At 32.1% G+C, this 12,254-nt stretch overlaps 1 protein-coding gene across 3 annotated transcripts in view; it reads right to left on the bottom strand.

The window, feature by feature from the left end:
- Window positions 1-10,175: 10,175 nt before the first annotated feature.
- Window positions 10,176-12,254, bottom strand: part of LOC107494915 (phosphopantetheine adenylyltransferase) — a 3,872-nt gene continuing 1,793 nt past the window's right edge. For 2 of the 3 annotated variants that reach the window (XM_021125185.2, XM_021125184.2), the window contains exons 4-8: window positions 12,130-12,204; window positions 11,249-11,308; window positions 10,860-10,954; window positions 10,606-10,675; window positions 10,176-10,538 (exon numbers count right to left, since the gene is read on the bottom strand). In XM_021125185.2, the coding sequence (XP_020980844.1) occupies window positions 10,422-10,538; window positions 10,606-10,675; window positions 10,860-10,954; window positions 11,249-11,308; window positions 12,130-12,204 (417 nt within the window). In that variant the 3' untranslated portion in view covers window positions 10,176-10,421. The remainder of the gene's footprint in view (window positions 10,539-10,605; window positions 10,676-10,859; window positions 10,955-11,248; window positions 11,309-12,129; window positions 12,205-12,254) is intronic. The other variant, XM_016115957.3, reaches the window with a different exon arrangement.

Genomic DNA, 12,254 nt, shown 5'->3' with positions numbered 1-12,254 from the left:
AAAAATAAATTTTAAATATTTTATTTTTTTATATAACTCTCTATGACTCTATATATGTATCTTTTAATTTAATTATTTTTCTTTTTGATATTTTCAATTGTAAATTTTAATTCAAACAATTATAGTTTAGATATTAATCTAATTTTTTATTCTCTTCATAAATTTATATATTTTATTTTATTCTCAATTTAGTGATCCTTATTATTTATTTGTTTATCTTTCGTTCTATTTTATTATATGTAATTATGTTGTATATAAATTTCTAAAGTCAATTGATCAATTTACTAATTTAGAATATATATTTTTTTATTTTTAGAAATAATAATGAAAAAATATTTTTAAAAATATCTTTCATTTTATTTTATTATATGTAATTTTTTATATTTTTTATATTCGAATAATTAATGTGCACTTTATTTTTTTTTAATTTGGATTAATATATCTTTTGATAGTAATGTATATTATTTTTGTCCCCTTAATATAAATTTTTTAGGTCGGTCACTACATGTCATCTAACCTAGGGATAGGATAACGTTACTTTACCGTAATCTTATTGACTGCACGATAATTCACATACATCCACCAAGTACCATCGTTCTTTAGAACTAACAAAACTGGTACAGGACATGGGTTCATACTTTTTATGATATGCCTTTTGGCTAGTAATTCCTCCATTTTCCTTTGAAACTCCTTTGTCTCCTCAGAGTTACTCTTATAGGCTGGTATATTAAAATTGCTAGCTCCAGAAAGAAAATCAATTTGGTGCTCAATTTCTCGTAATGAAGGTAAACCACTTGGCACATCAGTAGAAAAGACATCTGCAAATTCCTGCAACAAAGAAACAAAATAATTTGGCAACTTTGAATTAAGTTTAGTTCAAATATCAAAATGTCTCGAAACCGAACCATAATTATAGCTCTCTTGTCTATTAAAGTATTCTTTAAATCTCTCTATTTTGCAAAGAAACACAATTTTTTATCAACTCTCATTTTTTTCTAGAGTAATTACCCAAATCAGTCCACAAGGATTTTAAAAGTGGACATTTTAGTTCCCAAAAAAAATTAATACATAAATCAATCCTCAAGGTTTTACTCCAGCGGACAAATTGGTCCTTATTTTATTTTCTGACAGAATAATTATCCAGATCAGTCCCCAAGAATTTTAAAAACGGACATTGTAGTTCCCAAAAAAAATTAATATACAAATCAATTCCCAACATTTTTTCCGTCAAATATAATAGTCCTCCATCCAAAAAATAAGATAAAATTATTATTATTATTATTATTATTATTATTATTATTATTATTATTATTATACAATAAACTCAGCAGATAGCAGCATGAATTTTGCGGTAGTTCACCAAAACAGCTGCAAATAGAAATGTAGCAGCGGTTAATGTTGTAGGGCCTTACAATAATGATAATAATAATGAAGAAAGACTTTGGGCTAAGTCCATAACTCCTTTAACCCTTCCCACTCCAACAGGACACACACACACACTCTTCATTCTAGAAAAAAACACATTCTTCTTCCTTCACTTCTTTCTTCTGCATGTCGTTGGAAATTGATCTGTATATTATTTTTTTGGATTAAAATGTTCGTTTTTAAAATTCTTAGGGACTGATTTGGGTAATTACTCTGCTGAAAAATGAAATGGAGACTGATTTGTCTACCAGAGTAAAATTTTGGAGATTGATCTGTGTATTAATTTTTCTTGGGGACTAAAATGTCCATTTTTTAAATCCTTGGGACTGATGGGTAATTACTCTTTTTTTCTATATTCACACTATTCTTATGACATGTAGTCTTTTCTTTTTTTTCACTCATCTTTGAATCTTTTGCTAAATTCTTTTTTTTTCATAGTCTCTTTTCTCATAGGTTTTTCTTTACCTCACATTCCATGATTTTTTGGTATCCTATTGAAGCTTTAATTGATCAAGATAAACCTCTTTAGGTGATAATGGAAAAAGAGTGATCTTACGGCCACTAAAAAAAAAAGAACTGATTCATGTAACCAACATGAAATGCTCGACATCCGAACTACCAAAGTCTTTCTAATAATAAATGACAAGCTTGCATTGATACGACATCACACAATACCTTATCATCATATTTTTCAATAGAGAACGCAACTATCACCTGCCTGTCAACCTTTATCTCACCAGTGTTATTCAACCACAGCAATGTATATAGTTTAGGATGTTGAACACATGTCAAACCTAATTTCTCCACCATAATAAGCGTACTAGCCACATTAGTCTAACTCTCTCTATCAATAATTAAATTAGGCATCTTTTCACCCACTAAATATCTAGTGTGAAAAAGATTTTGGCATTACTCTAGGCTATCTTCTTTCACCTGCAAATTCAAAACACGCCTAACAACAAGAGATTCACCGTAGACTGCATACTCAACATCACTATCAGAATAATCTTTCGAATGTGGAATAATATCATTATCAGGGTGATCACCTTGATCAGAATCAAACACAATATCACTTCCTCTAATAACCATCATCCTCATGTTCGAGCAATCACTAGCATAATGACCCAAATCATGACACTTGAATCATTTAATATCTGTATGCCTAGAAGTAGCAGAAGAAGAAGAGTTAGAATTACCTTTCTTCTTTATAGCACTAAATAACTTCCTTTTGAATTTAGTACCCTAAGTCTTTGTTGTGTCATCACTACAAGACTCTGTGTGAAGCTACTTTGGATTAGCATGAGACAATTCTTTTGGTGTTCTTCTTTGTTATTGCCTTTCCACTTTCATTGCCATACTGATTAAATCCTCTATCTCTATATAATGATGTAACTCTACCACATCCGTAATCGCTCTATTCAAACCACCTATAAATTGTTCCATAGTAACATTGGTATCTTCTTCTATATTGGCAGTGATCATAAGCATCTCCATTTTTTTATGGTAGTCTTCAACAAACTTGGAGTCTTGAGTCAACTGATGTAACTTTTGATGCACTTCTCTGTAGTAGTACAAAGGTACAAATCTCTTCTTCATGAAGTGCTTCATATGATTCCAAGTCTCTATAGGGTGATCTTTATTCTTCCGTCTTGTTTTCACCTAGTTCATCCCACCAAAATAGGGCATAATCAATTGCTGCCAAGAGAACCTTCTTTGCCTCTGAGTAATTATGACAAGTAAAAATTCTTTCCACCTTACGTTTTCACTCCAAATAAACTTTAGGATCATTTCTCCCTTTGAATGGTGGTATTTGCATATTAATGGCATTGATATTACTATCTTGACTTTTGTGTCGATGTGTTGTAGCTCCATCAAAGTTATCATCAGAATGTACATGATTCTGATGCCGATTCTTAAAAGTTCGATGTTTAATATTCTTGGACAATGTCTATGCCACCTCCTGCCTCCATTTCTCCAATTCATTCAAACGATTAGTTAAGTATTGAATGACCCTTTGCATCATCTTTATGTCAACTAAAGTATCTTCTGAGTGAGTTACCATAACAATGAATCTGTAAAAATAAAAACGTTATAGAAAGGATCTCACAATCACTCTCTCACGTGTTTCACTCAAAGATGAACACTTGTGTTTACTCTCAAAGTTGATTTTTATCCTTTATTAAATTCACCACTCTTGTTGTTAACCACTCTTAAATCTCTTTGGTTGTTGCACTTTAGAAATCAAATAAAAATAAGAAAAATAGAAAAAATTTGACGCAGCGATAAGAGGAAAAAGACTGAAAAAAAGACAAAAGACACAAAATACAAAGAGATAAAAATAATAATAATATTAAATTATCTAAAAAAATTTTGTGATTTTTTTTATATTTTTTTAAGATAATATAACTCTTTTTTTGTTTTTTTTACTTTGCAAAAAATGTTACTATTTAAATTTTAAAGATTTTTTTGTTTAACTGAATATTGTTGAAAAATAAAAATAACAAAAAATAAGAACAATAAGCTAACTAAAATGACGAACAAAAAGCAAGGAGAAAAACAATGAAAGACACATGATGTCCGGTCGAGTAGTGGTGAGATAGAGAAGACGGCCAACCAAACGGCGATATACAAAAGGGTCGGATAGTAGGGGACTTTTGTCTTGATCTAGTCTTGTGGTATTATCCATTGGAACAGAAGCAGGTTTAGCACCTAATAAACCAGAATCCTCTAAAAGATCAAGACAGTATTTTCTTTGAGATAAGCAAATTTCCTTCTCTGATTGAGCAACTTCGATACCCAAAAAATATTTTAATGGACCCAAGTCTTTAATTCGGAAGTGTTGGTGCAAAATAGACTTAATGGTAGCAAGTTCAAAAATGAAATTACCAGTGAGAACAATGTCGTCAACATAGACTAGAAGGATAGAAATTTAATCACCAATGAATTTAACAAATAGGCTATAATCAGATGAGGTCTGCTGATATCCATGAGATAGCAAAAGATGAGAAAATTTGTCATACCACATACGACTAGATTGTCATAAACCATACAGTGACTTTAGTAGCTTACAGCATTAAACTACTCTTCTATATTAGCCCATGACAACAATAAAGAAGTTTGTGGCCATCAAATTCAGCTTAACAGAATACATAAATTCAGTTCTAATTTTAGTCTTTATTATTTTATCTTATCTTATTTTTATGTTATCTTCTCTTCTTATCTTATCTTTACTTTTATCTTTCATAGGACAATACTCTATATATATTTAGTTTTATCCTCATAGTTTACAACACATGTTCAATTCAATCAATCAATAATCAATAAAAATTCTTTCTTTGCTTTCTCTATTCTTTCACAATTTTATCATGGTATCAGAGTCTTGGTATCCTCATTGAAGAGGATACATAAGCTATCATCTTTCGGTGAGAAATCACCCTACATCTTTTTCAACCTCCTCTCACAATGAATAATCAATCTTCCAATTCAGTTCAAGATCCAACCAATCTTTGTTAAAGGCATCCAAGTGAAAATCCTACCCCAGTTTTGGTTACCACGGTTCTTTACCAGCAATTCCGTCTGCGCCTCCTTTCTTCCGACAATTTCGTCTGCATTCTGTTTCAGCAGTCATATCTGCATTTTGTTTCAGCAGTTTAATCTGCATATGTTTTAGCAGTTTCATCTGCACTCTTATTGCGCTCCACGCGCCCTCTTTTTTTATCGCGCTCTATGCGCCATTTGAAGTTATTGCGTCATACGTGCGCATTTTTTTGAAGATCGCTGCTCAAGCACAGCATCTCCTTTTATATTTTTGCCGCAGGCAGCTCAAGCTCCGCCGCACGCATCTTCCTCCGTGTCACTACGTCAGACGCGTCTTCCTCAACAATTTCATTGGAACTTATCCAAGCTGTGGATTATTGACATATTCCATCCACCAGCTTGCGGGGGCGTATTAAACTACTCTTCTATATTAGCCCATGACAACAATAAAGAAGTCTTGTGCCCACAAATTCAGCCCAACAGAATACATAAATTCAGTTCTAATTTTAGTTTTTATTATTTTATCTTATCTTATCTTTATGTTATCTTCTCTTCTTATTTTATCTTTACTTTTATCTTTCATAGGACAATACTCTATATATATTTAGTTTTACTTTCATAGTTTACAACACATGTTCAATTCAATCAATCAATAATCAATAAAAATTTTTTCTTTGCTTTTCCTATTCTTTCACAATTTTATCAAAAAAGAAAGACAGGTACAGTTCTAATAGAAGAAAAATAAGGAATAAAAAAAAGAATACCTCGGAAACGAGAAAAGAAGATTAGAAGTCTTAGAAGGAAAAACAAATAAACAAAGAATACACAAGCTAATCAGCACGAAAGGAACAAAGCTAACAAGGACGAATTGACGATGCGTGACTTTTTTTTTTTCTTTTGTGATATTCAAAGGAACCAAAACAGAGACGCAGAACCAAAAAAAAATGAACGATGATGACGTATAACTTTTTTTGGTTATGAGGATAAAAAAGAATAAATATAAATTAATAAAAATTAATTTAGTACCTAAAATTTGATTTTAAGTGATACAGAATGAAATTTAGAATTAAAAAAAATTAAAAAAAGAGACTCTTTTATTTTAATTTAATTTTATGATATAATAGTTAAGCGAATCACTCTACTTCTTCTATTCACACTTAAGCTTTTCAAAAAAACTTAAGCTTTTCAAAAAAATTCAAAAAATTTTCATTTATTAAAATTGAAAAAAAATGTGGCTATAAAATTTAGAGATTTTTATGTTTTTTAGTTCCAATACCCTAATGCATAAGTTCACTAAAACAAAATGGGTCAAATTATAATTGGATCTAGAATAAACAAAAACAAAATAAAATAAACATACAATAAGTCTTAAAGTAATGTTTATTTGATCCAAAAAAATACTAATAAAATAATGTCTATTTGATCCAACTTGACTAGGGAGAATTTTCAATGCAACTTGTAAATAGTAAGACGTTTAGTTTTCCATAATCGTTAACCATTGACCAATTCTTATTGCATCTCCTTAACAAATGATTTAGCTATATTTGCAAAATCTTTTTTTATTCTCTTAATTGTTGCTCTTATAATTAGACCAATTGACATATGATAGTTCTTAGTTTGTCCCGTAGAGCTGGTATCACGAAATTCAGCAAGAGGATCAACAAACATGTCCCCTTATAAATTGGTTTATGGTCATGATGCGATGTTACCTTTAAAAATTAATTTCAATAATATGCTGAGGCAAGATGATTTTTCAATCAAAGACTATTGGAATACAATGTTTGATGAACTAAATAATTTGGATGGTGAGCGTATTCTAACATTCGATAATCTTATCTGTCAAAAAGAGAGTATAGCTCATGTTTATAATCGACGGGTGAAGGAAAAATTTTTTTATATTGGTGAATTAGTCTTAAAAGCTATTTTACCATATAAAAGAAATCGAGGGTTTATGAAAAATGGTCCCCTAATTGAGAAGGACCTTATCAAGTGATCAATTTGTATTCAGAAAATGCTTATAAAATTAAATATATTATTGGTGTTGCAGTTAAATCAATTAATGAAAAATATTTAAAACAATATCGATCTCTAGAAGATAATATTTGAAATAAAAGACAAAATGTTGATAGCATAAAGATAACATAAGTGTAAATGAAAATAAATACAAAGCAATTTGGCTTTGATTTGTTCATAGATAGGGCTCCAAAAGCTCTTCCAGGTCGAATTTGAAACACACTCTTTTCTCATCAATCGAGGTATAGACAAGAATTTTTTCATGTTCTTTCAGTTGTAACATTTCGTATTTTCTTTTGATCTCAGCTCGAGTGATTTTCATTTCGCATAGTTCTCAATTAAAGTCTTTTTTTTTCTCTTATCAGCTTTGCTTTGAGGAAAAGACCTCGCAGTAGAGCTTCGTCTATGCGAACTTGAACAAATTCTTTTTCAAGTTTCTCTCTTCGTCAAACCAGCTGTTCAAGAGTATAGGCTGCATGAGCAACATTTGTTTCGTATTTGTGATAAGTCTTTTGTGATGACGCATACAAAGTTTCAAGTTGTGCAGATTCTGTCTCGATCTCTATAATGACTTTCTTGTAGTCAGTAAGCTTGTTGTGAGAGATGAGCAAATTGTGAATAATTTTCTTGAATTTTTTCACTTGTTCGGAGAAGTTGATAGGTACTCGATACTCAAGAGTTGAGCTCAGAATGTTAGAGAACAAATTATTTAGATCATTCTGATTCAACCACTCATCAACAGTGTGTTTCGATAGATGAAGAAGCCTCTTTAAACTTTCAAGATCTTAGGGAGTTAACTCTTTTGGAAATTAAAATTCTGGTGACTTGTTGATGGATAAAGATTGAAGAGTCACTTTCATTTTGTGGGATAAATTAGAAACAACAGAAAGAAGTTCTTTTAAATAAGCTTTTTAAAGGCGAAGAGCTTGGTTCGGTGTAGATTGTTTGCATTATTGGTGTGTGTCAACACCAGGATTAACTTCATCACCAAGGTTTGATGTCTCATTAGCCTGAGGATCAACATGGGAGGCAGGATTAATATCTTCTTTTGGTTTTCTCGTTGGACTGTTTTCAATGAAAAGAGAAGAAGGGACTATAACATCGACATCAATTCTTTTAGGAGAAGCTTCATTTTTATGATCTGAGCTTTCAGAAAATTTCCTTGTTCCTATTGGTTTTTAGAATCTACCTCTTTGACAGGCTGATTGATTTCATTTTCATCATGCAAATAATGCGACAAGACATGTCCGTTTGATGAGGAGGATGGTGAAGGTTCTTTGTTCTTCTTGTCAGGAGATTTGTTTTTGGTAGGCGTTATGTTTGAAACTAAGGGTGGCTCTTTAGTGGATTTTTTTACCTGTAATAGTTAAGTTATAAGTGTTGAAAGTCGTGTTAATATTTGGTAACATAATTTAGTGAAATAAAATAGTTAAAGGTTATCGAAATACCTCAATTTCTTGAGTTGGTGAGCTCGAACAGTGCATAGAATCTGTGGCAATTTTGTTAGAACTCGAAGTGTTCGAAGAGATAGAGAAATTGCTTGAATTGTGGGAGTGTCCTCTATAGATAAGTCAGCAGGCTTATCGGTAGGTTCTTGACATGGAGAGTCCTCCTATATATAAAATATATGTTTAAAAAGGAATGTATGAAAACTCATACTAAAGAAGATAAAATATAAGTGTTTTGAGTTATCTTGCTGGTTTGCTTGACTTTTGGTGAAGCTTTTTGTGTCTTTTTCTTTCTCTGATGTTCTAATGGTTCAGCTTTTCTTTTTGAGGTCTTGGAGGTTGGTACCTCAACGGTACCTGAAAAAAATTAAATCCTTAAATTTTACGAATCTCGATAATCGTCATCGTTGTTGTCTTCCCTTGCTGAGGCGGTGGATTAGGTGCTGATGCCGATACCCCACTAACAATGCGTATCCCTTCGTTGAACACCTCCATCAGGTCTCCCAAGCGCTCTAGCCGCTTCAACTTCTCTATTAGCTCCGACCTAATGGCAACAATGTCTCCCACTCCTCAGATTGCTAAGCTTGTTGGTGAAGCTCTTGTGTAAGTTTCTGCACCTTCTCCCTTAAATCAATAACTTCTTCGAAATTGGCAGAGTTGGTGGCAGAGATAGAGGCAGATGAAGCCGTCAATGTGGAGGTGCGAAGGCTATTGGTAAAGAACTACCCTAAAATATAAACGTGATTCTTTAGGACTCAGAGGCGGTCTCGCGCCAAACCTTATCAAGATTAATGACCGGGACATTGGAGCCGGGGTTGTTCCACTAGTTTGAAATTTTTGGGTCGCAGTCTCCAATCTATTAGTGTAGTCCTCCTGTATAATACACGTTGTGATTAAAATGACAGTTAATTAACTTTAAAATTTAAATAACCGATTACATTTTAAATTTAGAATTAATTGAAATTCACGTAATGAGGCGAGAGTTCTCTCCTTACTGTCCTTCAATGTATGGGCCCAAAGTGATCTACGAAAAACAAAGTTATAAAAAATAGACATGAGAAACAACCGCCACTTCAATGCACAAAGAGCCAAGAATAATTAAGGAAATGGATAATAAAAAAATCAAATCTTTAGCGCCATGCATGGAGAAATGCGGTCTCGGAAATAATTTTTACACAGCACCGTGAAACAAACACAAACGCATGCATATGTGAATAAGTTTCAGAATTACAATTTCAAAATTAAATTATTCGTTGCCTTATATGCTCTCCTGTTCACTCTTCCCGTAACTGTTACAATTTCAACCGCCAAGCAGTCAATACCGTTGATTTAAAAAAATTTAAAACCATTATTTGCACATCATGATCTAATTTTATTACTCGGGTTTAGGTACATTTGAAATTTTTCTAAATTTACATCTAATCAAATGTTTCTTAGATAAAAAACAATTATTTGCAAGAGTGATTATACTATAACTAAATACTAATGTCTACATCGTGACATACTTGATTTAATATCTTGTGTAGAGATTAAACTCTATTGTAATTTGATCAACTTAGAAGTAGAAAAATATTCTCCAAATTGATTTCGAAAACCCAGTAAACGAGAGAAGGAAAAAGGATAAAAAATTTTTACTAGAGTTAATTGTTATTACGCCATTAACATTTAAATAATTTTACGTTATAAGATACTTAATTAATTCTCGTAGAAAAAATTCACTCAGTTAAAAACTTAAAATGGGTAAAATCAACGTTCGCTTGAAATAACATTTCATTAAATAAGTTCAATGATACAAATATTATTATCTGCAGGGAGAAAAGTTCTTCCATCTCAAGGACTTGCAAGTTTCTCCCTATTTTCCTCCCTCCTAAAATGTTGTTAGTTCCATTTTCTGAACTCTGATGAAACAAAAACTTGCATGTTGCAATCGTGGGCCGTGTGAAGTGTAAACTACGTTTGAAAAATAATATATGTATAAGCTCAACAAAGTCTTCGTTGCTAAGTATGTGATATTGTGCTTTGCTGGTTGGCTTTTTCAGCCTCAAGCTTCCTTAACATCGATGAACTCAGCTTAACTTCACCCAAACCTCCAGAGACCAAATCTACAACTTCAATCTGCATAAGATCCACAGAAACAATTTATAATATGTCATAGAAAATAAAATAAAATAAACAGCTATACCTTTAACTGTGAAAGGCCTCTTTCAGCTCTTTTCCTGTTTACTGCTAGTCCACCGGGCACTGTCTCTTTGCTGTAAGATAACCAAGTCGAGTCAGGTATGAAAAAATCAGTAATGACAACTTGAAAGTCATAAAATCACTTCTGTTTATGAACCTGCTCAGTTATCTATCAGAGCAACACTCTAATTATCATGATCAGCAACATCAGGAAACAACAAATAAAAATGGCATAACACAAGCTTGCAAATTACAAACCTTACAACCACAGCCTCCAAATCCCTATCCACGACAGAAGGTCCATAAGGATCTGTGATTGGTACAGCTTGCACTTCCAGTTCTGGCTTGATAGACTGCATGTTTTTGCAAACCAATTTCAAATAAAAATTTATATAACTGTTTTTTTCTCTTTCACATTAATCTTAAATACTAATTATACTATGCAATTGACATATGGATGCAGATTAGGACATCATTCATTTTCTTGCCCATCCACCCTCAGAACAATACAAAGGCACACCACTTAAAATAGACATGCATATGTCAACAAAATAATAAAATAACTTCACCCTTCATGAAGAGGGTAAACTTTTCTTGGTTAATAATTATATGTAAGAGCGTAAGGAAAACTGCCATTGCCTCTGTACCTTTATGAAGGTTTCAACATTGCGTATCCTTTCCTCAATGGGTTGTATCAGTTCAGCAAACTGCAAAGTGGAGAAGGATCATATAAGGAAATTTCAAATCTAAAAGCAAAAGCAAAACCTGAAGAGATGAAGATAAGAGGCTCTTTTGTGAGTATAATCCACAGACCAAAAATTATAACTTGGTAATAAGGTGATCTTTCATCTTATAGTTACCACTTAACAAGCTCAATCATACAATGTTTAAATTAATGAGCTCCTATACAATTTAATAGAGAAGCTTTTGTAAAAATAAAAAAATAATCCCCAAATTTCAAAACTGAATTCTCTACCAAAAAAATTTCAAGAGACAAAAAATTTAAGTGCTTAACAGTTTCGTCAGTTTAAGCATGATACTCAGTTCCACTGCTTGAAATTTTGCACATTGACTACTGAAATTACTCTATAATTTGAATTCAAGCATACTTTTCTAATTAATTTGATCAATCCAAAAATAATTTGACTCAGACACCAATGGTAAGTTACAAGAGTTCAGTGAGAGAAGATGACACCGAAAGGGGAAAAAATGAAACAATCAAAGGCTGATCGTTTCTTTCTTGTGCTAACTCTCAAGTCTCAACTAATGAATGATCATGTCCTGGAGTAACAGGCTCTTTAGCCATGACTTTCCATAACACAAACCTTACCTGATTAAAGTTAAAGATACAACCGCGTGGAGCAAATAAAAAAGGTTCACATTTTCAATTGAACTAAGAGGGTAAAAAAAAAAACCACCTTGCAACAAATCAGCCGGTTCAAAAAAGTTAAATGTTATATAAACACATCCAAATCAAGATTTGGTTGAACCTGTTATATGTAAAGTGTAACATACAAAAAAGGCTAACCTGCTTCTTTGCAAGCATAGGTCCGTCGCAAACTCCAATCACAATCCGCTGCCTTGCCAATTTTGCTGAAGCCTGCTAAAAAAGTTTCAACATTTCACATTACATAGACATATAATCTGGAACTT

Source organism: Arachis duranensis, chromosome 6 (genome assembly GCF_000817695.3).
Source record: "Arachis duranensis cultivar V14167 chromosome 6, aradu.V14167.gnm2.J7QH, whole genome shotgun sequence".
NCBI classification, from domain to species: domain Eukaryota; kingdom Viridiplantae; phylum Streptophyta; class Magnoliopsida; order Fabales; family Fabaceae; genus Arachis; species Arachis duranensis.
Note: the sequence above shows the minus strand (reverse complement) of the source record. Positions and strands in the feature narration are given on the sequence as shown.